General features: G+C 51.8%; 7 protein-coding genes across 7 annotated transcripts; 3 read left to right on the top strand and 4 right to left on the bottom strand.

Annotated features, from left to right (window-relative positions):
- Window positions 1-1350: 1350 nt before the first annotated feature.
- On the bottom strand, window positions 1351-1653 carry VC83_01156 (uncharacterized protein; the record flags this gene model as incomplete). The annotated part of the gene is made up of 2 exons (XM_024464841.1): window positions 1351-1593; window positions 1618-1653. 2 exons carry the CDS (start codon window positions 1651-1653, stop codon window positions 1351-1353), a joined length of 279 nt encoding a protein of 92 aa, XP_024327642.1.
- Window positions 1654-5370: 3717 nt separating this feature from the next.
- Window positions 5371-9982, bottom strand: SSK2 (Suppressor of Sensor Kinase (SLN1)). The gene is made up of 2 exons (XM_024464840.1): window positions 5936-9982; window positions 5371-5882 (listed from the first exon to the last, which is right to left on the bottom strand). The coding sequence occupies exons 1-2, from the start codon at window positions 9375-9377 to the stop codon at window positions 5377-5379; spliced, it is 3948 nt and encodes a 1315-aa protein (XP_024327641.1). The 5' UTR covers window positions 9378-9982; the 3' UTR covers window positions 5371-5376.
- VC83_01154 (uncharacterized protein) lies at window positions 9970-13376 on the top strand. Its single transcript, XM_024464839.1, has 2 exons — window positions 9970-10411; window positions 10461-13376. Exons 1-2 carry the CDS (start codon window positions 10208-10210, stop codon window positions 13290-13292), a joined length of 3036 nt encoding a protein of 1011 aa, XP_024327640.1. The 5' UTR covers window positions 9970-10207; the 3' UTR covers window positions 13293-13376.
- A 345-nt stretch (window positions 13377-13721) lies between these two features.
- On the top strand, window positions 13722-14810 carry VC83_01153 (uncharacterized protein; the record flags this gene model as incomplete). The annotated part of the gene is made up of 3 exons (XM_024464838.1): window positions 13722-13844; window positions 13959-14191; window positions 14266-14810. The coding sequence occupies 3 exons, from the start codon at window positions 13722-13724 to the stop codon at window positions 14543-14545; spliced, it is 636 nt and encodes a 211-aa protein (XP_024327639.1). The 3' UTR covers window positions 14546-14810.
- On the bottom strand, window positions 14811-18638 carry VC83_01152 (uncharacterized protein). Its single transcript, XM_024464837.1, has 3 exons — window positions 17780-18638; window positions 17522-17632; window positions 14811-17416 (listed from the first exon to the last, which is right to left on the bottom strand). Exons 1-3 carry the CDS (start codon window positions 17847-17849, stop codon window positions 15666-15668), a joined length of 1932 nt encoding a protein of 643 aa, XP_024327638.1. The 5' UTR covers window positions 17850-18638; the 3' UTR covers window positions 14811-15665.
- Window positions 18639-19801: 1163 nt separating this feature from the next.
- On the bottom strand, window positions 19802-22296 carry VC83_01151 (uncharacterized protein). The gene has a single exon (XM_024464836.1). It carries the CDS (start codon window positions 21266-21268, stop codon window positions 20912-20914), a length of 357 nt encoding a protein of 118 aa, XP_024327637.1. The 5' UTR covers window positions 21269-22296; the 3' UTR covers window positions 19802-20911.
- An 85-nt stretch (window positions 22297-22381) lies between these two features.
- On the top strand, window positions 22382-25520 carry DIS3 (exosome catalytic subunit dis3). The gene is made up of 3 exons (XM_024464835.1): window positions 22382-22598; window positions 22654-24862; window positions 24916-25520. Exons 1-3 carry the CDS (start codon window positions 22403-22405, stop codon window positions 25493-25495), a joined length of 2985 nt encoding a protein of 994 aa, XP_024327636.1. The 5' UTR covers window positions 22382-22402; the 3' UTR covers window positions 25496-25520.
- Window positions 25521-26418: the final 898 nt, after the last annotated feature.

Below are 26418 nucleotides of genomic sequence, written 5' to 3'. Positions count from 1 at the left end.
CCATATCACTACCACGTACACTACCATTCACTACCACATACACTACCATTCACTACCACATACACTACCATACCACTACCACGTACACTACCATATCACTACCACGTACACTACCATTCATTACCACGTACACTACCATTCACTACCACGTACACTACCATTCACTACCACATACACTACCATACCACTACCACGTACACTACCATACCACTACCATACCACTACCACATACACTACCATATCACTACCACATACACTACCATTCACTACCACATACACTACCATACCACTACCACGTACACTACCATTCACTACCACATACACTACCATCCCACTACCACACCCACCACATACACTACCGTACCACCCACCACCACTTACTTTCTCCGCCCCGCCCCGCACCCCCCCGCCCCCCGTGTCTCTGCTTTCCTCCCACTTCCTCTGGTAGTGTCTCGTCTCAGCCCTCTTTCTTTCCTCTTTGGTCCGATCCGACCTCAAGGCGCCTATATCACTTCCCCTCCCCATCCATCCCGTACCTACGGTGTAGGTACACCGTAACCCTCCTCCATTCGTCTCTCTTCCTCAGGCTACTCAGGCTACTCAGGCTACTCAGGCTAGCTGACTGACTGGCAGGCCGGAAGCGAGCCCCATCATGCATGCACCAGCGCTTGGGCCCGAGGGGGGGTGGCCCATAACGATTGCTGATCTCGAGGTTCGGGAACCAAGGTCAAGCTGTTTGATCACCAGGCAAAGTGGGACGCCCAGTCTCTCGCCGCCGGAGTAGCAGCAGGCCAAACAAGACCAAGGATCCTGCTGTACTACTACACTTACTGCACAACTCCAAGGAACCCGACCCCGACCCCGACCCCGACCCCGACCCGACCCCGACCCCGACCCCGAACCCGAACCCTCGAATGGCCTGTCTGTCACCTGCGCTCTTGACAGGCATCGCGCGTGTTCTTTTGTGTCCGTTGCTTTAGACGGATAGTGTCATACATGCTTACCACACGCCCAGTACCATAAAAACCTGGCGAGCAGTTTTTCTTTCCCTCCGTATATGAATCCCTCTTACTGGCCGGCGAGGAGATCGGGGAGGTAGTTGGGGTAGTTAGTTGGTTCCAACCGCCACCCAGAAAACCCTCATGGGCTATGGGGGCGACTGTGCTGTGCAGGACAGGACAGGGGCCGTCCATTGGACAAAAAACACCCGCGATCCTCGACTGGTAACTGGCTCCATTTCATCGTCGAGTACCAGCGACCCGCAAAACAGTCGAGTCTAGCCTTGACAAATTTCAGCTAGAGGCGTCCCTGCTATCGCTTAACAATACTGTAAAAGTAATTTTACGGCGGTTAATAATTGGTGAAAGCCGAGCTCGGCTGGCTACCACCACACACAGACAGACAGTTGCCACCGGCGGCCGTTCTGCCACGAGGTGCTTTGGCTTCTGTGGGGACTATGTCTACGGAGTACGATCTGACAAACTGCTGGCCGCCGGCGATAATGGGAGTTAAATCCCCGATAACTGGCATGCTGACCTGCTGCGGCTGGGGCCACGACCGCCGCTGGTCGAGATCTATGAGGGGGTCGGTGGTCTACGGCGGCCTAGTTCCACGGACATGCCGGCGTCGACTCTCCATGCATGCGCACTGCATTTTGCAGTGACCAGAAGATGCGGGACTCCCAGTCGCGCCTAGGCACGGAAACTCCAGCTTTGGGCACAGCAACTTACCCATACAGTGTGCGCATACGGCCCATTTCCAATGTGTGCGATTCCCAAATGGGGGGGGTGTCTGCTCTGTGGTTTATGTATGCATGGCTTGTGCATGATCTAGCGTCCTCCTCCAATTGCAGCCATGCGGCTTGCGCCCATCCATATCGCTGGGGAAGAGAATCTGTTTTCGCTGACGGGAGAAAGTATAATAGCTGTTTGCTATAGGAAGTCAAATATAGATATTCGCATCTGGGAGGGCTGCGAGGGCTGCGAGGGCTGCGAGGGCTGCGAGGGCTGCGAGGGCTGCGAGGGCTGCGAGGCGCGCATACAAGGGGGATTGATCTGCGTTAATCCAGGGCCTTTGTTGCAATATGTGGTTCGTATCGCGGCGGTGAGGTAGGGCCCCTATTCAAAGTTTCTGGGATTCTGAGATATCTTCCAGAGTGCTCCAGAGTGCTTCAACCAGTAGGATCATACAAGTGACAAACTCGGCCTCATTTCGCGCCGGGAGGCATAACCGTAATCTTCCCCATCACCATATCATCTCACATCCCAATGCGCTGGTGATACCACCACCAGCTACCCCGAACCACCACCCCAAAACCCCACGCCATTCACGCGGCGATACGTTGGCCACCCCTCACCGGCGAACACGACGACCACGGTACAGCACCAGCCAGCCAGTCCCGTCCCACACAATCGGTTCATGGCGCTATCTTGCCTGGATGGCAAGATAGCGCCATGAACCGCCATGATATGCTGCCTGCCTGGACGGCAGCATATCATGACGAAGATAACCCAGGACACCTTATCTCTCATCCACCTCTCCCTCTCTCTCCGCTCTCTCTCCGCTCTCTCTCCCCTCTCTCTCTAGGTAAATATGGACCTCAAACCACGGTGTACCGGCACACCCCCCCGCACCGCCACTCTCCTGTGGAGGCCGGCAGCGTAGAAAGCTATCTTCGAAGCCGAACCTCCCCCCCGGCGCGTCCGGAGTTTTGCCTCTGGGTTCCGGGGGGGGGCTTGTTGGAATGGATGGGATAGGGTAGGATTAGGCAAATTTAAGCGGCAAGCAGGCACACAGGCACCTTGGTTGCCATGGCACGACAGACAGCAGCCCTGTGTATGTGCATCTACAATACAGCGCTACATGCAGGTTGATGTAGGGTGGTGGGTGGCCATCGCATCTCATCGCATCGTCCTCTCGCTCCTGCTCTGCTCCTGCTCTGCTCCTGCTCTGCTCCTGCTCTGCTCCTGCTCTGCTCCTGGAGCCCACCCTTTCAACTCCCCGTACCTGAGCACCCTCTTACGGCTTACGCGGGGCCGCGGATTGGCCGACAGAAATGAGGGGAATCGCGGACTCGGCGCGCCGAGGCACCCACCACCAGGTCTCCTCGTCTCGTCTCATCTCATCTCATCTCATCTCATCTCATCTCATCTCATCTCATCTCATCTCATCTCATCTCATCTCATCTCATCTCATCTCATCTCATCTCATCTCATCTCATCTCATCTCATCTCGGCAGATCTGCCTTCTTCTCCCCCCGCCCCTCTGCGCCCGGCTCCTCTCCAGCAATGCGCAGTGCATCTCCCCATCAGTCCCCTCTTCCCCATCAGTCCCCTCTTCCTCTTCGGTGTTCATCCTCTTCGGTGTTCATCCTCTTCGGTGTTCATCCTCTTCGGTGTTCATCCTCTTCGGTGCTCTTCCTCTTCGGTGGGATGAAAGGCCTAACTGTAACTAACCGTGCACTGACGATGGGCGTCCGTACGGGCTCGCGTATTTACCAAGACCTTCCGCGCTGGGCAGGGGCTGAGGGCCTCGTGGCACCCTGGTTTTTGGGTCAGGGGTGGGGAAGGGGGGGGGATCGCTGGGATGTAGGTGCCCAGGAGGTAGATATCTAGCTCTGCGAGCTACGAAACGCCACGCCACGCCATGCTGCATAGTTGGGATGAGGATGATGGGTGATGGGTGATTGGTGATGGGTGATGATGGGTGATGGGTGAATGGGGGCTGAGAGGGTGCCACGTATGATGCGATGGGGGGATAATATGCGGGTATAAGTATAAATAAAGTAATGCACACACACGCACCGCACACACACGCACACCGTATGGTATGGCACGCATAGGCCTCGTACAGCCCTCGTACAATACACCGGGATAATACAGCGACCTGAGCTCTTCTTCGAGCCGGCGGCACGGCAGTGAGTCGGCTGGCTGGCTGCCTGCCAACCAGCATGTCCATGGCCAGCGACCTGACACACCTCCCCTCCCCCCCGCTGACTTGCAGAAACCCACTGATGCGCCAACCGACCGGCAGCGCTGTATCCACACAATGCAACGCACCTGTCTCCCGCCTTAGCATCACATCCCCTTGAACTAGCAAAAGTGAATCAATCCACTTCTGCTGTAGTTCTTATAGTCGGCTATATTATAACACATCCAATCCGTCTGGTAGGACAGAAGGAGAACCACCTGCGTACTCACTTGCTGTAGCTTTGCATTGGCGGTTTCAACAGCGTTTGGAAAACTGTACGGTAGAAGACACTCCCGACCCCCCCCCAAACCCACCGGCGCAGAAACCTCGTACAGTATGTTGGGATCCCGCATGCAGGTACGAGAACCGCTCGCCTGCTGCGCCGCGGTGGCGACGAAGGGATATGTCCCTTTCAGGGGGCACCACGCGGTATCTCATCTCATCCCATCATCCCCTATACCTATGTCACCCTGCTGAGCTGAGCCATCAGCCGTCAGCCAGCCCTCTCCAGGCGCCCGGCAACTCGCCTGCTGGAGGGATATTCCGTCCCCATCCCATCCCAGAGAATCCATCCACTCCTGTCTCCTGTAGTTGTGCAAGTAACCCCCCAACCCCAACGCCACCAGCCTGACCGCCGGGCCCAGGCGTGAGGTACGGAGTGCACAGTCCAAAGGCTTAACTTGAAACTTAACTTCCCTTTCCTCGACCCGTCGTGCGTGGAGTGGACGCGGGTGCGTAGAACCGCACAGTCTCGGTTCCATGCCACCGCCACCAGACTTGACTCTGTGACGACCCGCGCCCCGGATTTCGGCGCGCGATGAGAAGGTCGCTGCTTGATATCCATAAGCTGCAGTGATAACCATCAAAGCTCTCGGTAGTCCTACTCTGGAGATTCGACCCCTCTGTGTGTGCCGCGTCAGATGGTTGTGTGCCGATCAAACCCCCTTTACAGCCCATGTTGTAAATGACGAAGCGCATCCCTATTCCCTGCTACCCAACCAAACAGCTACCCCCATGGCCCAAAATCGCTCATAGATATATATCACATTTTGGATACAACGAGTGCCCCTGAGAGCTATGTAGAGCAACTTGATGAAGCCATGTAAAGAACAGTCATAGATAAATAATTTCATTTGCAGTAGAGTTGCCACTCGAAAGAAGGCTAGAATATATGTATGGATAGAGGACAAGAAAAAAAACAGTGTCAATCCATCAACTACAATCGTTTACATACCCCCTTCCTTCGTACCAACAACCAAAAAAAGCCAACAAAACAGCAATAGAGACCAACCACCCAATGCGCCAAACGCGCTTCGCTGAACGTTATGTGTACGTGTGAAAAACATATATGCAACCCCCCTCAAACCCCCCTCAACACATCACCTCCCCCCCACCGCACCTCCCAGCTCAATAGACACTCCCCCTTGAACTCCCCGAATCGCTCGGCGTAGTCGGCTCAATACTAACCTGATTCCTAATCGTCATAATCCACTCGTGCTGCAACAACTCCACCGCTGACGCCCTCTCTCTCGGATCCCTCAAAAAGCACCTATTCAAGAAATCAATCCCCCCAGCGCTCAGCTGATCCGCATTCGGCAACTGCGGCGGATTGCCCTGGGCGATGTTAAACATGATAGCCCACTCGTTATCCAGGGACGCCCAGGGCCGCCGCCCAGTGGCCATCTCGAGGATCACGCAGCCGAGAGACCAGACGTCGACGGCGCCGGCGCGGCCGGGGTTCTCGCCTTTGATGGCTTCGGGGGACATGTACATGGGGGTGCCGGTCATGGATTTGTTGGCTTTAGGGAGGATGGAGGAGTTGCCGTTGATGAGGGTTTTGCCTTGGCGCGCGATCACTTTGGCGGCGCCGAAGTCGACGTATTTGATTACGCCGTTGTGGTCGAGGAGGATGTCTAGTACTTGTTAGAGTGGGCCTTGGGGAGTGGTGATGGGGGAGGATTATTACTTTCTGGTTTGATGTCGCGGTGGACGATGCCGCTTTCGTGGAGGTAGGCCAGACCCTCGAGAAGTTGAAGTGCGTAAACCATGATGACCTGCTCGTCTTCGATTCTGCCGTAGTCGAGTAAGCCGGCGAGCGATCCGCCAGAACAGTATTCCATGAATATGTAGACCTTATCTCTGTGAACTTCGATGCCGAGGTAAGATACTACATTGGGATGGTCGAGAACTTCAAGGACGCCCATCTCATCCTTGATCTGGCCCGCGATAGTCGGGATGAGCTGTGGATCCTGGAGACGAATTTCCTTGACGGCCATAAGGAAGCCAGAATCGAGGTTGGTCGCTTCATAAACAGACCCAAAGGTTCCACCTCCAACGAACTTCCCCTGCTGCCAACGCATAGTAACATTCGTTGCCGACGATGACAGGAAGGTGAGAGAGCGGTCAGCATCACTAGATTCCTCCAGCACCCGCCCAAGCGTCTGTCTCTCAGCTTGCTTTTGCTTTCGGAGTTGATCAATCTCATTCAATTGCTCAAGTCGCCGCTCGCTGATGTAGGTGGCAGAAGCTTCATCGTCAAGCATTCTGCTCGCATCGAACTTGCGGAATTGGCCTGCAAGTGCATCGATTCGCTGCTTTTCTGCCTGTGCTGCCGCTAGTGTCGATCTCGCGCCCATAATATCAAAGTGGGAGATCAACAAACTCATACATCCAGCGACCTTTGCCCGAAGCCTAGCATACTCGTCGTCTCCCAGCTCGAGGATATGCTGGCCTTGCGTCATGAGCATGGAGAACTCCAAGGCAAGGACTGCCCATTTAAACGTCTTTCTGTCGGATGCAACACAGTCATCGCAGATGAAGCTGACCCAGTCTAAAGCCAGCTTAGTGAGCTTCAGGTTGTTCATCTGCCGACGATTCCTGTCCATATAAAGGAGGGACCGTTGCCCAAACTCAGTTGCAAAAACAAAGCAATTATGAATGAGCTCCTGGCAGTCCAACCCCGCTGTCAGCTTCCGGATAACCTGAACGCTGTCCATTATAGTGTTGGACAGCTTGTAAGCCACCTTTTTGATCTCGGTAAGCTTAGCGTTCACTTTGTGCAAGTTCGACCGCTGTTCAACAACCATATCAAGTGGTAACTCAATTCTGCTTGTGAATGCCAGCCTAGCGCTGGCAAGGCGTGCCTGCGACCCATCTGCAATTAAGCGCAAATGCCCTAATTTCAGATCAATCGATGGCTCTCGGGTGTCTGCATCCATCTGGCGTCCCATCCATTGAAGAGGCACTTCAGGGCGCATGATCAATAGATATGGATGGTCCACCCCATCAACCTCATCTTCGTGGTAGCAATTGCTCAGTATAGTAGCAATGTGTTTAGGCCTGTTCCATAGAGACGGTGAGGCCAATAAAAAGATGCCATCATGCTCAAAACTCGCGGTATAGACAAGAAAGTGGCCAGAATCTATGAGCTTATCGTAAAACTGTATCGTCTCGTCTCTATCCATGGACATGCTGAAATCGGTTGCATTCTCAAACCGATCGCTCAAAACTCGGGAAAATCTTTGCAACATACGCTGTCGAACTCGGACGGAATCAAGAATTGCTTTGTAACGTTTGTTCATCTCAGCTGTCGTCTCTGTCGGTCTCTTCTGAAGCTCACGTTCAAACGTTAAGCTGAGGCGGCTCAAGGCCTTGTGAGTCAAGGAACTGAATTGTTCTGCCACCTCCACATCACCACCCTGCAAATGGCGGCCAATCTCGTTGGAAAATGCCCATTCCTGCTCGAGTACCTCCGCCTCCTTGAAAGCGTTCTTATTCCCTCCTAGCTTCCAACCGAGCATTTTGAAGTAGTATTTCAGGGCGTCAAGAATAACCTGATCAAACGAGTCGTCGATGCATGGCGGCAAATCCCATCCTGGCTCCGGCTGGGATATAGCTGCATTCCCCTGCTTTATACGCACAGCCAACTTGAGCAGAATCTGAAACTGCGAAATCATCTGCTCCTGCATCATGGGGTTCTGTTGCGCCGTCTCCCTGACCTTTCTTGCATATTCCAACCGCACCACAATGATCTGCTCAATCAACCTGGACGGGAAACTAATGAGTGTGAGAAGTTCCTCGATGTAAGGTGGAAGATGTCTCTTGGCAAACTCTGCTGAGTTCTCAATCAATGTCATTTTTGCCTTCATAACGACGTCGGAAATGCCCACGAGCATACTCTCATCGCCATGAAGAGATTTTAAGCCATCTTCTTTGAGAAGCCTATCGATAAAAGGCGCGCCATCTGGTAGTCCATCAGAACCCGGAGAGCGTTCCTTGACCTTCAAGAAGTCGAGTTCGGGATTTCCAACCCAGTTTTGAAGCACACTGAGCTCAATGTTGATGAGTTCGGTGGTGTTATGCCATGAAATAACGGCGTCGCAGGTTGCAAGATGAGCGGGAGAATCGGCCGCCTTGTGTCCAGCAATTAAGGCGGTCCTTGAAGGGTAGAGGCTCTCATACTTTTCAATGCTCTTAACAACTTCACGTATTTGCTCAATTGCAGTTTTCCCGGTGTCACTTTCGCCCTTGACCTGAAATTCTGTAATCTCATCAAGAACTGTACCAAGATTCGCCCGCCCATCCTCGATTATCCTTCGCTGCGCTGCAAAAGTTCGGCCACATATCCTTGCGCGTATGCCAACCCACATATCTTCCTTCAAACCCGCGCCTTGTTGCTCAGATACACCAATCAACCGCTTCTTCTCTTGTCTCACAACATCGCCAGTCAATACTGACGCAAGCATGCCGTGCCACTCCAATCGCTCTCGGTTCCGTGGATTCTGCAGCTCCTCTGGCGTTATTTCGATCTCGTCGTTTCCGTAAAATAGTAAGGTCTCCTGGTCAAATGAATCGGTATCAAAGTGAGCCTCCGACGAGGGGGATATATCGTCGCTTTCTTCCGTATTTGAGTCATATGCTAAACCCGGGGTATAGTCATCGAAGTAATCCGGTTGGTCTTGTCGGAGCCTTCTGACATAGGCCTTTTCCTGGGCACGGTAGGATGCCCGTGGGTCTCTGTGAGGTCGCGGAGTCGAATTTGAGCGGTTGCGACCACCTAACCCCAACGGTTGTGACGTCTTTCCAGGGCGGCGAAGGGGATTGTAGGTGCCTGAAGGCGTCCTTGCAGGTCCGGTTGGTCGTTGAGGTCGAGACGTCGCTCCCATTACTGGCGACTCTGGCAGCCTTCCTCCAGATGCGCTTGCATCACTCGAGGCCCTCGACCAAGAACCCGGAACGGAGCCACTAATCGAACCATGACTTTCCAAGAGCGGGGGCGACAGGGCCCGGTTTGTGCTGCCGTAGAATGCGTTGATACCGTTGTCTAGTTCGAGATCCTCATCGTCCGGCGAAAACGTGAACACTGGTGGTTCAGTAGGTTCGGCAGGTGGAAACGGCGGTCGCTCCATTACCGCAACGTCTTCAGAGCAGTAAATGAAGCCAAAGTGTGTATCCTGGGGTAAGTCGAGGTAATTTGAGTCTCGCACTTGTTCATCGCGAAGTCTTGTAGCCTCGTGGTCGATTATCGTGGTTTATTTGCCACAATTAGAGTGATGGCGTAACAGACTTGAACCAGGTTCGACAGTCTCGGGCTCCTTCGGAGAGCAACTTCAAGCCCCTGAATGGTATATGGTATAGTGTTGATAGGGCACCAGTACGGGGCTGGTAACAATTATTATTTCGATTGGATTGAGCAGGAACGTTGACACTTGTTTGCCCTTTCCTGTCGTACTTCACTCTTCAAGCAAGCTCTTGTATCCAGGACAGAGCTTGGGTTATTAAGTTAGCACGGTTAGTACAAGATTAGCTTCCCCATAGGGTCTTCCCGTGCGTTAATGTGAGCAAAGAAAGACCACTGGGCCTTAGCTGGGTCGCTGCTTTAAGATCTGTAACCAATTTAGCTCATCTGGGCCCCAGAGAACCCAACCCGACTGTATGATCAGGTGATCAGCACTGTGTGATTTGTTTGACTGCGAGACATCACATGCCGCCCTAAGCGACAACCATTTTGGCTCCCCTTGCGCTTAGAGATACAAGGGTACTTATATCGAAACCAAACGCTCTACAGGTACGCACAACTATACTGTAGCGACCCTCGGCAAACGCGGTTAGAGATAGAGGAGAGTGACAGAATGAACGCCATGCCCATATGAACATTCTCACCTACTGCTTGTATCCTTTGCATATTTTTACGTGCAATTCTCTACCATCCATGACTCTATGACATTATTAGAAGGCCATGCTCGTTCATGACGGGTTCATGGCTCAAGACGCGTCCTTGCAGTGCTACGAAACGCGTCCGAAAAGTGGTGTTCTGACGCCTGCATCCGATGGCTCCTCCTCCCACAACGGATCCCAGGTTATCTCCCGAAAACGAAAGAGAGGCCCTGTTGAGAACGGGGGAGGCTTGGAGGAGCTACTCTCTGAGAGGTTTACGGTGAAGGTTTGCACGATCCTGTCCTTTGCTGGACGAATATCTAAGCCCATACCAGCCGCACCCATCCTCAGTTCACGACCGACCCCGCTCCTTCAAACCCATTGCGCTCCTTTCTCGATCCGACTTCCCGCTCTCATACCTTGACCGATCCAGGCCAGCGCCATCTGCATTGCCCGACTCACGGTTATATGAGTCGCATGTAAAGATATTGGAACTGGAACAACGTATGGGCAATACTCCAGTGGTTCTCATTGCCCAATTGGACGATAACAAGGCTCTTTACGCTGTGGAATACGAATCGAAGGGGCTATACGTCCTTTTTAAATTGGGCTCATGGGTTGATCTAGGCAAGCTATGCAGTGTCGCCGTGGTGTCCAGGCGGCCTTATACAAAATCACACAAACTTAATAACCCACAGGATGTGGCTGGCCGTGGAGCCTCTGCCAATAACGCCTTATCTCCGGCCGAGAGTGATAAATATAGCAAGAAAAAGAGGCTGGCAATCGAAGCAATCCAGTCCATGGTGAAGAGGCCGTCTACCAGCCAATCTCTGAACATCGAGGAGACAGCATCTACATCTATGGAGCCCCCGAGCACCGCATTACCTTTGGAACCCATTCAAAATGCCCAACCCGACCCAGTTGCATCCGTACAACTGTTGCAAGATGCTGCTTTGGAGGAACCACGGGCAGAAGACATGCTGGACGGCGTTCGGTCGCAGTATTTGGATACTCTGTACCTATCAAAAGTCTCAACGGCATACTTCGCGAAAGGCCCTCTCTCTCGTGCTAGAGCTGCTTTCCATTTGGACTTGGATTCCACGCTTCATATGAAAGATCTCACTCAGTTCCTCGATAGCCTTGTTCTCCCCACCAACATACTGGATAAAAAATATAAAGATGGCCTCCAGGAATTTGTTTCCACACTGGATCCAGGGATTGATAGCGATCTAGATGCGCATATGAAGACTCGCCCCAGAAAACGAAAGATCAAGAAAGTTAAACTGGGTAAAAATGGGCTTTACAATACCGAGGATAGCTTCATCAAGTCCTGGTGGGAAAACCATGATGCCGATGCGGAGGTCCCTGGAGCAGCTAGAGAAGACACCACCAGAAGTAGGATCTCTAAGTTGCGTGTTCGCGAGATCCTGCTCCAAATAATTCTTATTCTAGAGACACTAGCACTCCAGAAGCTATGTCCTCCCCCCGATCCTAACGACGACCTCCCACTTCCAGCTGTGGCGGAAGCCACTCCAGGTGACAAGGCCGTCCGAAGTAAGGCTAAGAAACCTCGGGATTTGCCTGCACTGGTTGCTGTTCACCTTGATAGACTTAGCATCTGGTCATTATCAGCTGGGGAAGGGACGTCAACATCCAAAACAGGAACAACGAGCAACGCTCCAAATTTAACTACGACTGGTGGTAGTGATGCTACTGATATCTTACGAAATTTTTGCTTGGAGGTTGTGGTGCCTTTCTTCTCAGCACGATTACCGTCGCTTTGCGACACTATTTGCCGCAAGTTGGGTGGCCCTAGAGTTTCCTCGCCAGCTCGGCCTCCGCTGAGGAAGTCGTCAAGCATGTCAGCAACTGCACCTTCGCGCCCAAGCGCAATAAGCAAAAAGAGCGCCTCGAGCGAAAGTCGTCGAAGTTTGCAGCGGGCGTTAACAGATGAGAAACTTCAGGCCCGCTCAAAATCTCGACGCCCGTCTGTAGCGGTATCTTTGTTACGGTCTGCAACTGCCCCGATACTTCCTCCTACTCGTAAACGAGAAGGTAGTGAGGCCACTTCCTTATCAAGTATTCCGACAATGAACTCTCAGTCTCAGCATGCCAGTCGCACAGCTGCACATAAGGCCAGGAAGCCCTCCCAAACAGAGAATGGCATGAGCGTCGGCGCCCTTCCTGATCGCAACTCAAAGAAGGCCAACATTGAAGCAGAACTAAAGTATGCCATATCTGCATTAAAGAAGCCCAACAGACAATTTGCGGGCCAAACGACGGTTGATTTAGCGGAGAAGAGAGCTCTAGCTAGCGCGTCGCAGTCTAGAAAGGCCAAGAAGCCTACTCGAAACCCAGGTTTCCAAAATTTGCGGCCTACCGGCGTGCAAATTCTTGCAACGCCAAAGAAGCCTCGCAATCAGGATATGAATATAGGACCTGGATCTCAGTTGTTTTCCCAGCATCAAGCAGAGCCTGAATTGGAACCAAGCTTTGTGCCTCCGTCGAGCATTTCTAGAGTTCCAAGTTCGGGATACCGCCTAGCCATACCCGACTCTAGCCCGCCTCTCTATAGGACTGCAGTTGTGTTAAGGGAACAATATCAGTCATCAGTGGCGAATGCCACGCCAACTCGAAGCGCTCGACAGACGAAACTAGACTATAACACATCTGTGGTAGATACTACTCCTGTGCGAGCCACTTCTGCATATTATGGGAACTTAGGAGCTACAAATCAAGCCGGTGTAGTTGCGGATACACCAGTACGGACAAGCAGGGCAGCATCCGACAACTCCAAAAACCCCTTTGCGGCGCCGAAGCCGCGGCGTGACTTAGAGATCCCGCCCTCCCCTTCTCCACCACGGGCCCCACGGAGTTCGACAATTGATGGTTTCCTGCGTGTGCCAACGGAGCCATACAGTGAGAACATCTCTGAGACACCCAGGAAGAGCGCACCTATCCTATGCACTCCTGTCAAAACGCGGACGGAACCACAAAACGAGGCAGTGAGGCCGCGTAGCCCATTGAAGCCGTTAAACTTTTCAGCCGCATCTTCTCGCTTTGAAGAAGGCAGCAGCCTATTAGAAAGTAAGGCTGTAAAGCCGGCGGCAGCAGCTGATGAAGGTGACATATACAAATCACTTGGCTGGGACGATGATGATTTATGAATTTTGCATGGGCGGATGGATGGCGCTTTGGGCATTTGCAAGGATGGGCTCCTTTGGAATCACAACATAGAAATGATACCTAAGCATTGATGAATGCTGCATGAATGCTAGTAACAATTAAAACAGTATCACTAGCATAACAAGATCACTGATCAATATTCCAATCCCCCATAAACACCCCCATAAACACGTGACCCGACGCGGAACGCGTGAACCAGATATTCCGCGTCCAAACCCACAATTTACACGTCACCCAATGAGGAAATCCAAACCACACAGCTCTGCCGCCCAGCTCCCCTCGCCTCACCTCAAAAACCGCGATATAATAAAAAGTTACGAGCAACGAAACCGCTGACCCGTCCAATGCGTCTATAATACCCCCCAATATCCCAGCATCTCCCCATCGCATTTCTGCGCGAGGCACCAACCATGCCGCCCCGCAAAAGCGACGTGGCGAAAGCTACCAGCGAGGAGGTGGGTGTTGGCGCGCCGAGTGCCAGCACGCCTGCGAAGGAGGCAGCGCATAAGGAGAAAGATGGTGTTAATATCGAGGTTTGTACCTTTCTCCGTCCTCTTCCGGCGCGTACCCTCTTCTCGGGCTCCAACCGCGCGCGGATCGCAAACTTGTCGCTGAAGCTGAACTCAACTAACCTGTTCCCGCGTTAGGATCTCAACCTCCCCAAATCCATCGTGACGCGCCTGGCGAAAGGTGTGCTCCCGCCCAGCACACAAATCCAAGGCAACGCGATGCTCGCGATGACGAAATCCGCGACGGTGTTCGTGGGCTACCTCGCGGCGCACGCGAACGAGTATGCGCAGGCGGCGAACAGGAAGACGGTTACGCCGGCGGATGTGCTGAGGGCGCTGGAGGATCTGGAGTTTGGGGAGTTTAGGCCGCGGTTGGAGGCGGAGTTGGAGGTGTTTAATGAGAATGCGGCGAGGAAGAGGGCGGGGGCCAAGAAGAAGGGGGGAGGGGGAAGGAGGAGGGGGAGGGGGGACCGAAGGCGAAGAAGCCGAGGTTGGAGGAGGGTGCCGGGGAGGGGGGGGAGGATCATGAGGAGGAGACGGTGTTGGAGGATCATGAGGAGGGGGAGGAGGAGCATGAGGGGGATGATGAGCCGGATGATGAGGTTGAGGATGATGGAGAGGAGGAGGAGCAGGATGAGGATCACCATGATGACGATGGCGAGGATAGGGTGGAGAATGGGAGGGATGAGGATGAGGCGCTTGATAATGGCGAGGATAGCGACTAAGTCTCAAACATGATCTAGATATGATCAATGGTAAGGCGTTTGGGCACGGCGCTGCAGGGGCATATAGGGTTGGTATACGAGGTAGCCAGGCATTTATTGGAGAGTGGGTAAACGTCCAAAATTGCCAGTAATACACTCCATCACATTTATATCATCTCTTCATGATTACCGCTTCCTTGTCGAATTTTACAAAGCTTCAAAAACTCCGTCAGAAATCTTTCGTCGCACATCACAGCAACACAGAACAGACACAGCAAGCAGAATTAAGTGTTTCCATTGTAATTAGGATAGGGCAAATCCATACCTCCCGTGTCGTCACATCTGGGTATATCTCATGCACACATGCTCGCATGCTATCCAATTCCAAGGATACCAAGCCAAACGACGAAGCCCATCGCAAATGCAACAAACGCGTCCCAACCCATAATGAAAAACTGAAAAAGTAAAAAAAAAAATCACATAGAGCCTCGAAAATATCCCCCTTTGCCAATAGAAACGCCTCCCTCTCTCTTTCGTCACGGTGACAGTCTGGCCCTAGTGAAAAAGAAGATGTTGGTTAAAGGAAATATGCATGGGGTTTGGCCGAAAGCAAAACGTTAGTCAGCCTGGCGACAGAAAAGCAATCATGAGAATGATCATAATCCCTAAATCCAGAAACAAAGTGTGCCAAATGAAATGCATTCTTCCATGATTGATTGATAGCACTAAAAAAGAAAACCCGCGGAGAGAAAAGTGTTGGAAAAGGAATTATAACTAAATAAAAACGAGGTATAATGCGAAACCACGCATAGTAGAAGAGCACGAAGCCGCCAAATAATAATTCCACCCTAGAATAATTTACACCCAATTAAACAGTCAGCAGCCCCACAGCTCATGCTCTTATGTATACCCCAGGGTGGAGAAAATTGACCAACTATCCCAAGTCCACCCAAACTCCGTCGTCCATATCGTAATGGGCGATACCGGGGAGACAAATACGACTCCCGTTTCCGCGTTCATGTCCTGAACGTGTGTATTAACATTATCGTTGATTGCATGATCCATACGTATCGCCGTCTCGATCGTGTTCTTCTCGAATGTTATGCGCCAAAGGCGTTTCGTTGTTAACTTGATGCGGGGATTATCCTTGAGTGCCCCATCCCCAAGAACCCTGGGTGCCAGGCTGCTGCTGTGACGCCCAATTTTGGGGCGTGGCTGGTGCTTGCGCAGCTTGTGGTTGCACGTATTGCTGTTGTATTTGGTCTGGTTGGTAGATTCCTCGGCTCTGGGAAGGATATCCCTGACCCATGTTTTGATATTGCATGCCGGGTGGGAGTTGCGAGCTGCCTCCAGCGTGCCGCAATTGCGTGGGTGACTGGTGGGGAGATTGTTGACTGGCTTGAGGGCTATAGTGAGGATAGGCCTGGTGTGAAGATTGATGGGGTTGTGACGGTGGCCACATTTGAGTCTGCGAAGGATACCCGTACTGTGCTCCCTGGCCCATGCCAGTAGATGCCAAAGATAGACTTGGAGATCTTCCATGCATTTGGTCGGACCGCATAGCGCCCCTCATCGGGGTCTGTGCAAGAGGGTTAGGTTGGTGCGGGGGTTGTGTATAAGAAGTGCCTGAAATCATGCTTTGGCCCGGCTGGTTTAACAGCATCGGTTGTTGCACGTTACTTGTACCCTGATGGGGCGACTGCAGTGACTGTGTCACGGATGGCAGATTGTCGCTGAGGCTTGTAGTCGGTGGAAGACTCGGAACAAGGGGCTCGTGTGGCTGTCGCCAAATCTCCTCAATGTATTTGCCACGAAAGTTCCTCTGCTGGTTAACTTGCTTGTTATACTCAGCAGCATGGTGAGACTGCGTGAGCAATTCTCCGGGCGGGCTTGACTGGGTTCGGTCCTGGTACGCAGGGCCCGTAATCTCCTGCCTTGGACGGGAAACGTTACGATATTCTCCCAGCCGTAGCTCATTCTGGTCTGGGGTCAATGTGATCATTGGCAGAGGCGTTCCACCGCCAGCTGGCCCCAGCATGCCAGGCTGAACGGTTTGAGGTTGAGGATGGTTGAAATGCACCGGAGCACTGCTGTAAACAACATCTCCTTGGTGTCCAAGAATCGCAGTTGCGTTTGCAGTCGCCTCAGCGGCTGCTGCGTCCCTGGCCTTCGCCCCACCTGGTCTCTTCTCGCCCGCCAAATCAGCCTCTGTGAAACCTTGTTTCCGTGCTTTCGTCTCCCAATAATCGTCCCGCACCCTGCGCCCATTCACAACCACTCTGCTGCCAAACTGGCGAAACATGGACTTTGCTGTGACTATCGCAATTTGACGAGATCGGTAGGAGAATGGGAGGATTTCTTGGTGGATAAGGTTCTCCTTCTCCTCCTGGGTCGCAATGATCTTGTATAGGGACCGGTTCTTGTTGAATAGAAGGTACGAGTCCCTATAACCGAGGACTCGTGCGCATTCGGTCGCCAGCATAAATAATTTATCACCTCTCCCGGGCACGAAGAACGTCCTGCATTTGTACTCCCGTCCATCGTTCAGGTGCCCAGTAGGACCCACCTTTTTCTCTCCAGCCTCATCGTACTCCCTTGGGATGTACTCGTCTCCCTCTGGGCCCAGCTGATCTGTAGTGTGGTCGCGTACGGTAGGCAGTGCTTTCACTACAGGCTTGGATGGTGTGGTCTTGGGTGGTGATGTCTGGGCTGGCACCACCGAATTCAGAGGTAGCGACAGCGCAGTTGTTTGTTGCTGCGGGGTCTGTGGCAATATATTCTGGGCTGGCTGTGACACCGTTTGCTGTGTTGGGCTCTCGGATACTCCGCCAGAGGTGCGGCTTGGTGGTTTCATCGGTCGTCCTCTCTTTCTCGGCTTGCCGTCACCTATCACTGTGGCATCGTCAGCATCTCCTCGTATCTCCAAATGCGTAAATAATAAGGAAGAGGCGCGTAAAAAGAAGCAGCCGTCGCGTTCGCGCGGCATTGGGGTCATACCATTCTCATCTGCATTGTGCAACTCGTTGAAAGTCTCCGTTGGCGAACGGCTTCGTTTCGTGCCGCGCGGGCTGACATCAGACGGGAAGGATGATGATGGATTGGCGTTTGCTATCAGGATATTAGCTGTGCATCAGTTACGAGCGCGTAAAAGCACGACGGATCGCGCAAGCATGCGGGAAGTCCGAGACTTCGGTTCCCAGTGTGATCGCGAGTCGCGCGCGCGCAAAGCGCAATAATCGGAATCTCGACACATACCAGAGTTGAGGAGCGCAGGATTTAATGTGCCGGTGCCTGAGCCCGCGCTGTCCTGGACTCCGGAATACATGGCCGTAGGGCCGCCGGTCGCGACTTGAGTTCGTGTGTGTGATAGCAAGCTCGCCGAGTTGATGAATGTGGCGACAGGCAGGCCGATGCAAGTCTCCGCGTCGCGGCAACGGGCGGTCGCAGTCGCAATTCACGAGGGAAGCCGTGGCGACTCCAGACACAATTGGATATTGTCCCGAAACCAAGTGTTACAACGTATTCCCGATGATGCGCAGCGGCGGGAAGCTGTGAGATGTCGGTGATGGTTGATGTTTCCCGGTTGGCGATAGCAGTCGCGGCTAGAGGAGTAGTGGGTGATAGCTGAGGGATGCGATCACGTCCCTTTCGGAGCCTGTGGCTTTCAACTAGCGAAGCGTGGCAGAGATTACGTCGGGAACCAGAACAGTTTAGTTCAAGTGATCCCAGCTAATACAGCGAGAACAATAACGCGAAAAGGTGTTCCTCGGTCCCCATCGGTTTCGTTCTCTGTGGAATATAATAAACTGATGGCAAAGCCTATCATTAGGGTCGAGAGAGACGCGGCTTTTTGGACTCTTCAGTCGGTCTGGTCTGATCTGATCTGGTCTGATCTGGTCTGTCTGATCTGTCTGGTCTGTCTGGTCTGTTCGGTGTCTGGTTATGGTGCGTGCCGTCGCCGTTACCGGTACACTCCGCGCGGTACGGTACGTATACTTGGAGAGTAATCAGTACTCAGCATACAGTAATTCTCTCAGGATCCAAGGATGATAGTTCGTCAACCAGCCCGACACACGATTAGAAGACGATTAGAAGACGATGAGAAGACGATGAGAAGACGATGAGAAGACGACGGGCAGGTAGAGATGGGCGTGTGCAGGCGGCGGTTGCGGCTGTGCTATTGTCGACTCGAGCTTCTCGAATGCGATAACTCTAAAGTCGTCTTTTCCGATGATATTCACGAGGTAGTCGAGTATGTATGTAGATGTAGAATCTGTGAGGTACTTCCCAGTCGGCCAAGATATCCAACCACTAGAAAGCGTTGGTGGTTTTTTGAAGCTTTGTGTTCTGAATGGCGACCTCAGCTGAGCAAATGAGTCTCGAGCGAGAGTACTTTCCAACTACAGTATACTAACTGTATACCGTATACTGTAGATACTCTGCAATAGAGTGAAGCAGAGTAGAGTATATAGAGTAGAGTACAATACAGCACATGCGATTATCCACCAGTGGCAAGAGAGGGATTTGCTTGTCTTGTCCCAGTCGATGCACACAGCGGGCGCTGCTCACTGTCCACACTTGTCTAGAGTATCCGCCGTGAATACCACAGTATGGAACTTTCGTCGGGCGGGAGCGCGTCAAGCCACGAGTCAAACTCTCTCAAAGCTCAAAGCTCAGGTATCCCTTGTTCCGCCACAGTTTGTCCCAGTTCGTCGGCGACTCCAGCGGACCTTCTTCGCTGCGGGACCCCACAAGATCGTCTCTCCAATCGGCGTTAATGAGGAAGGTGATAACTGGCTGTACAGCACTTTTGAGAACACTATACGCAACGTAGTACAGTATGAGGAGCACTGGAACTTACTGCACGAGGTTGTTTTGGCACCACCTTGTCTTATAAAGCGCCAGGGCACACACGAGTCGCGTCCACGTCGGCTTCCTTCGTCTTTATTGTATGTATGTTCTGTTCTGTATTTTTGCGCTGCGGGCGTGGGGAAAGAAGGAAGCTGGTGGCAAGATTCAATTTACAACATTCTTGGTCAAATACTCCGTACAATGGGGCTGGTTCAAGACTGAGTGGATTGATTGCAAGTGGCAAGCCCCCCCCCCCGCCATACGATACGACCATGGGGCGGCAGGGCAGGGGTGAAGGCGACCAACGGCGGCCTTTGTCATATTCGCCGCCACAGGAAGGGAAAGAGGCGCTGGGTGATTCGAGTGTGGAGGGGAAAGCGCTTCGGGTACTACTTTCTTTACTTGAGTCTATTCCCATGGGGATACATTTGATGGCGATCCAGAGAGTGCCTGCCATCTTGTTATAGCGATATGATCTAAATTTCTATAGATAGTTTCTCATTGTCACTTTCCAAGTTAGGGTACTTGCCGCGCATCAAGTACGTACATACGGTTCCTCCAACGAGCAAGGTACCAAAGACAGCCCAGGCACTATATGCCGCAGTCTATCACTCAGCGTGGCGCCGCCTCTGTTCCACCGCGAGTACGGCGACAACGACCAAGATGATGACTGCGCCTGGCGAGATCAGCCTAGCCTTGCTCGAGTACTCTGTATTTTTGGGCTTTCTCGCGATAACCGGAGGCGTCGCCAACCCTCGCTCTGCCTAGACGACGCAACGACCGTAGGGATGTGCAATATCGAGCGGCCTAATCGAGTAACATGCATCAAACGCGTATTTCGCCGTGACCAGCATCTTACACCTAGATATGGGCGGCCTCAGTCTTCCGCTTTGAGACATTATTCCTTCCCCCCAGACTTCGGCGGAGACCCGCGGAAGGCTGGCTGGTGAGACGACTCCTCAGCCTAACGGCAGTTGTGCGCCTCTGCCCTGCTCTTCTAATGGCCAATATTGATCACAGAGCGCATAGTACCCCGCTTCAGCTTGATGTGGCTTTCTCACTGCGGGTTTGGCCCTTGGATCATCGGTGCGAGTGAGCAGGCAGCAATGCTGAGGCAGATCCGGAGAGTTTGACTTGGCGCGACGCCGCTACTACTAGCCCGGAAGGAACGTGACCATAAGATGGTCATGTTGCTTCTAGAGCAGCAGGTCGTATTAAAGAGGAAGAGCCGACTTAAAAGACTAAAGTCTCCTAAGAGGATTGTGCCTCTACCGGACTGGGACTCGCGGCTCAACACGGATATCCTATCTACGATCGAGTCAAGAACAAGGCGGTTCTGAATATCACAGCCTGGAAGTACTTCCAAAGGAAAGAGTCATATCCTTGAGGACAGCCTGAGCCTCTTCATCGCATGTGATTGGCCATTCAACGTAGCAAACATTCTCTCCCCATTATTACTGTCTCAAACTGCATGTGCGAAGTGAAACAAAGTACTGCAATAGCATGTAGGATGAGGTATCCTGCTCGCTCCGGTGGTCACCAGTATTGCCCAATAATCCGTTCCACGATTAGATACCCAACGGCCAGCCATGTGAGTGAGGCCAACCAGGCTCGGAGAGGCTCGGAGATGTATAAATCAAGTAAGTGCGATTTCAAGTTCGAAACACCAAGAGAAGAGCGTTTGGAGTTCGTAAAGATCGGCGATGCTGTTGCATGTAGAGTACCAAGTATAGATCGCGTAAGGACGTGGAGAGAAGCACAGAAGAGTCTGGTAGCTCTGGAGTGAAGCATAAGGTATCCTCTTTTCGCGTCATGCCATGTAGATGGTGTACTTGCGAAGGTCGAGAAACGCGTCGATCGAGCATCCGTCCTTGAATATCCATCAGATATCATGCAGGCAATGCCACTGGTGGAATGCAAGTGCAGCGTGTGACCACCATCTGCCTCGCGCTACTTGAAAGATGGGTGGGTGATTCTTTGGATGCGAATCCCTCGTCGGCATGGAACTGAGGGTGTGCTGCGTCGGCCCGCGAACTAAGGTTGCAGCTGGACTGGAATTCCCACCCTTCGCCCTTCGCCCACAGCCTTCATCGGCCCACCTGGGCGTGTAGTCCGTCCCCGCCTGGCTCCTTGTTTTCATAACTTATGCACATCATCTTGCTGATGCATGCTTGGATTGCCCTTGACCGCCCTTGACGGCTTGACTCGTAAACCGGTCACAAAACGCTCCGGGAGGATGCGTTAGTAGTACATCTCCATGAAGATATTTAACACACCATTTCGCACTCAAAAGCGTCCACGGTCTCGAAATATACTCCACGTTGACAGTACGTGCGCCGGGAGATCATCTGGTTGTTGGAGATATCGGGCAAAGGTTCATAACTGAAGTGGTGCGACATCCCGAGAAGGTAGAGAAGGTAGAGAGCTAAGAACGGGCGGGAGTGTGAGGGTGCACGCCACATCTATTTCGATCATCGGTTCAAATATATCGTATAAGAATGGCTCCCACACTAAGATCAGTGAACTCCATCCTTGGCTTCCGGCACCAATATAAAGAGTGTACGTGTTAAGTCGAGCTTTATGTCTGGTCGTTTCGTAGAAGGTCGTACATACAGTGGTCGCTAGATGCACTGTACGAGTTGGTGTATTTGGTAATGGTTTTGGGGGTAAGTTAAGTTACATAATTTATATTCATATTTATTGACGAATTAAAATCTTATTCCCGGTGTGGGTTTATTTTGTAATAAAAATAATACTCGAAAAACTAGATAGGCTCATAATAGTTCCCTAACAATCTACATAATCATAGCCGCCTGTAGAAGCAACGCCAGTAATATAAAATACAAAATCGCTTTTGTATGAGATAAGAGATGATGTTGACAGAAACTTAGTTCGAGATGTGGAGCTTCGATAGAGTACCCCACACTCACGCCTATCTTATCGGGATACGCTAGCATCACAGATATAAATTTCAACCTACATCGCTACTGACGGCAATTGTAGATACGCGACAATATCATTGCCAACATGACTAGCCTCAAGAGGTCGTTGGCGTCGGATCCATATGGCTCGAATATTTCAAACAAGGTCTTTGTGAGATCAACAAAGAGCGGAAAGGTCCAGAAGATTGTTCGCGAACTATACTTGCGTCAAGATATACCCTGCTCGTCGAAATTATGTACGGGCTGCTTAGAAACTGCCCCACGAGATGCCGGCGGCAACGGTATGTTGCGAAAATAGCTCTATGGTAAATGTATTCAATTAACATATCCGTATAGCTGCTCCATTTGTTCTTTCCGAGAAGCCGGCAGGCACAAAAGCATTCCCCCAGGGGCACTACCTGGTCCCTGATACAAACGCCCTCCTCAACGCCACCGACTTGTTCGAGCAGACATCGGCATTTTACGACGTCATTATCCTCCAGACTGTCCTGGAGGAACTCAAGAACCGATCCCTGCCACTCTACAACCGACTCATTGGACTGACAAACAGCGAAGACAAGCGATTCTACGTCTTCTTCAACGATTTTAGACTGGAGACATACATCACCAGAGGCGTGGGCGAGACAATCAATGACCGAAACGACAGATCCGTACGGAAGGCGGTGCAATGGTACGGCGAACATCTGACCAAGACTGTCAAGGAGGCAGGAGGAAAACCGAAGCAGGTGCCAGCTGTGGTCATGCTGAGCGACGACAAGGAAAATTTGCGGTTGGCTAAGGCCGAGGGCTTACATGCTGTTTCATTGAAGGAATATGTTGGGTCTCTGGAGGATGCTGATAGGCTCTTGGACATGATCAGTGCCTCCCAAGAAAGCCGGGAGGCGAGGGATGCGAAAACTGCGGTGAACATTTATCCGGAGTATTACACAGTTTCGAAGATGATGACCGGGGTAAAGGACGGAACGCTACACCAAGGCGTCTTCAACATCTCTCCTTACAACTACCTCGAAGGCTCAATAAAAGTCCCATCATTCGACAAACCATTGCTCGTTCTCGGGCGCGATAGTATCAACAGAGGTGTACACGGTGACGTTGTGGTCGTGGAAGTTCTTCCCAAGGATCAGTGGAAAGAGCCATCATCCAAGATTATCGAAGAGGAGATCTTGAATAAGAACGAAAATGCCGATGCAGACGATGGCGAGGCCCTGGTGACACCACAAGAAAGGCGTGCCCTTCAAGAGGAGGTGAAGAAGACGCACAGCAAGAGCACAGAAGGCCGTCCACAACCGACCGCAAAAGTGGTAGGAGTACTGAAGAGGAACTGGAGACAGTACGTTGGTCATGTCGACGAATCCTCGGTCAGTGATTCTGTGAAGCAGAGCCGGAAACAACAGACCGTCTTTCTCATCCCTATGGACAAGAAGATCCCTAAAATTAGAGTTCGCACTCGCCAAGCGGGAGAACTTCTTGGGAAACGTATCCTGGTTACGATAGACTCTTGGGATAGGGAGTCACGTTATCCAGTAGGCCATTTCGTGAGGTCTCTTGGCGAGCTGGAAACAAAGGGTGCTGAAACCGAGGCTCTTCTACTGGAGTATGATATCCAATATCGACCCTTTCCGAAGACGGTCCTCGATTGCTTGCCCAAGGAAGGGAGTGACTGGATTGTACCGTCTAGCACAGAAGACCCTGGCTGGAAGGGTAGACAGGACCTGAGAGGTTTACTGATTTGCAGTATCGATCCCGTTGGGTGTCAGGATATTGATGATGCTCTCCACGCCAGGCCTTTGCCAAACGGAAATTACGAAGTCGGTGTGCATATTGCGGATGTTTCAAACTTCGTAAAGCCGAACAATGCAATGGACAAAGAGGCTAGCATCAGAGGTACTACTGTCTACCTAGTGGATAAGCGCATTGATATGTTGCCAATGCTTCTGGGCACCAACCTGTGTTCTTTGATGCCATATGTTGAGCGCTACGCCTTTTCAGCAGTATGGGAGATAACCCCAGATGCCGACATTGTCAAGTCAAGCTTTACCAAGTCGGTCATCAAATCTAGAGAGGCTTTCAGTTACGAGCAGGCACAGATCCGCATTGATGATGCGTCGCAACAAGATGATCTAACAAAGGGTATGAGGACACTGCTCATGCTTTCGAAGAAGCTCAAGCAGAAGAGAATGGATGCTGGTGCTCTGAGTTTGTCGTCGCCAGAAGTCAAGGTCCAGATGGAATCGGAGACCTCGGACCCCATTGATGTCCAGACAAAGCAGCAATTAGACACAAACTCCCTGGTTGAAGAGTTCATGTTACTCGCCAACATCAGTGTCGCTACCAAGATCCACGAGGCATACCCACAAACCGCGCTGCTACGCCGCCACGCCGCACCCCCAAAGTCGAATTTCGAGGAGCTTGCCAACCAGCTGAAGGTCAAGCGTGGCCTTGAGCTCAAGCATGAGTCTTCCCGAGCTCTCGCGGACTCACTAGATCTCTGCGTGGATCCCAAAGAGAAATTCTTCAACACCCTGGTCCGCATCATGGCCACTCGGTAAGTTATCAACCCAATTCATTCGATCAAGACACTTCTTTAACCAAACCCAGATGCATGATGAGCGCCGAATACTATGTAGCCGGTAACTTCGCATACCCCGAATTCCGCCATTACGGTCTCGCTTCAGAGATCTACACGCATTTCACCTCCCCCATTCGTCGTTACGCCGACCTAGTCGCCCACCGAATGCTCGCCGCAGCAATCGACTATGAGCAGTTAGACGCCAGCATGCGCAGCAAGGGCAAGCTCGACGGCATCTGTAAGAACATCAACGTGCGTCACCGCAACGCTCAGCAGGCTGGTCGAGCATCGATCGAGTACTACGTCGGCCAGGCTCTCAAGGGACGCATCATCGAGGAGGAGGGTTTCGTGATGAAGGTCTTCTCTAACGGCTTCGTTGTTTTCGTGCCGCGCTTTGGGATCGAGAGTTTGATTCGCCTGCGGGATTTGGCGGATCCAGAGCCGGATGCTGCGTTTGATGCTGAGAATTATGTGTTGAAGACGAGTGGGAGTAGAGAGGTTCAGGTGGAGCTGTTTCAGAAGGTGGTTGTGAGGATTAGCGATGTTATGGAGGAGAGTACGAATAAGAGGAAGGTGAAGTTGGAGCTGGTTAGTGTTGGTGGAAAATAGATAGACCTCGTCTTGTAGGTTGGGAATATTTATGCATATTATTGTATCACAACATTCACAGTCTGGTTGCACACGTGATACCCCTGAGCAAACTTGTTTGGTACGGTGATAGAACGAAACAATGATGGAAGCTCGTGACCTGTATGTATCCCATTGAATTAAAGATACTATGGATCAGAATAAGCTTGCGCGTACCCAATGTATTATCTGGGAGGTAGCGTTTCGCTTTTGCTCCAGCCACGAAACTGGATTGAAAGCCATTCCAACACTTCAATCGCTCTGAAAACCAACGCGTAAGACCCAGTTCTATCCATGTACATTGAAAGCCATTCAGTCCCCAAATAAGAATCAACGCGTAAAAGACGCAGTTCTCTATCGGTACATCGAAAGCCATTCAGCCCCATAATCGCCCCAATAATCAATGCGTAACGACGCAGTTCCATCTATCGGTACAGTGAAGGGCATAGAGCTCTTAAACCGCTCTAAAAGCCAACGCGTGGAGTCCCAGGTTCCTCGGTGCCTGCGTATCCTCCGGTATTAAACATACATTCTTGAAAACTCCATTGTGGCCAAGACCTTCGACAACCGCAGCCTCTTTCATTTTCATATCAGCGTCCTTGAACACCTCAGCGCTCATGGCTAGCAGACAACGAAAGTAAAGCCTTCTCAGTCAGTCTCCAGTTTTATTACGAACTTCCCTCTACTATGACGTCTCCTAGAAACCCTTTTCATAAGGTTAATACGATGTCTATTCGATAGGAATGAAAACTGACTTCAATTTCACCTTAGAAAACCTGCCCGTAGCTCCCATCCAAGCTAGAACTCCAATAAGGCCTAGGAAAGATACTGAGGCAACGATCGATTTGTAATCGCTGCAAACTCGGGCTGTTGATTCACAACCGCGAGTATGTCCACGGGAGGTG

The sequence above is a fragment of the Pseudogymnoascus destructans genome, assembly GCF_001641265.1.
Source record: "Pseudogymnoascus destructans isolate 20631-21 unplaced genomic scaffold scaffold_2, whole genome shotgun sequence".
NCBI classification, from domain to species: domain Eukaryota; kingdom Fungi; phylum Ascomycota; class Leotiomycetes; order Thelebolales; family Thelebolaceae; genus Pseudogymnoascus; species Pseudogymnoascus destructans.
This window is presented reverse-complemented; position numbering and strand designations above follow the sequence as displayed.

What these genes read in the sequence shown, in the direction of transcription:
- SSK2 (XM_024464840.1), bottom strand. Translation starts at nt 9,377, where the DNA reads ATGGAGCGACCGCCGTTTCCACCTGCCGAACCTACTGAACCACCAGTG. An exon ending in CCGCGACATCAAACCAGAAA is followed by an intron (nt 5,883 to 5,935) that starts GTAATAATCCTC and finishes AACAAGTACTAG; the next exon opens with ACATCCTCCTCGACCACAAC.
- VC83_01154 (XM_024464839.1), top strand. Translation starts at nt 10,208, where the DNA reads ATGCTCGTTCATGACGGGTTCATGGCTCAAGACGCGTCCTTGCAGTGC. An exon ending in CTGAGAGGTTTACGGTGAAG is followed by an intron (nt 10,412 to 10,460) that starts GTTTGCACGATC and finishes AGCCCATACCAG; the next exon opens with CCGCACCCATCCTCAGTTCA.
- VC83_01152 (XM_024464837.1), bottom strand. Translation starts at nt 17,849, where the DNA reads ATGTATTCCGGAGTCCAGGACAGCGCGGGCTCAGGCACCGGCACATTA. An exon ending in TCCTGCGCTCCTCAACTCTG is followed by an intron (nt 17,633 to 17,779) that starts GTATGTGTCGAG and finishes ATATCCTGATAG; the next exon opens with CAAACGCCAATCCATCATCA. An exon ending in GCACAATGCAGATGAGAATG is followed by an intron (nt 17,417 to 17,521) that starts GTATGACCCCAA and finishes ACGATGCCACAG; the next exon opens with TGATAGGTGACGGCAAGCCG.
- VC83_01151 (XM_024464836.1), bottom strand. Translation starts at nt 21,268, where the DNA reads ATGATATCTGATGGATATTCAAGGACGGATGCTCGATCGACGCGTTTC.
- DIS3 (XM_024464835.1), top strand. Translation starts at nt 22,403, where the DNA reads ATGACTAGCCTCAAGAGGTCGTTGGCGTCGGATCCATATGGCTCGAAT. An exon ending in ACGAGATGCCGGCGGCAACG is followed by an intron (nt 22,599 to 22,653) that starts GTATGTTGCGAA and finishes ATATCCGTATAG; the next exon opens with CTGCTCCATTTGTTCTTTCC. An exon ending in GTCCGCATCATGGCCACTCG is followed by an intron (nt 24,863 to 24,915) that starts GTAAGTTATCAA and finishes AACCAAACCCAG; the next exon opens with ATGCATGATGAGCGCCGAAT.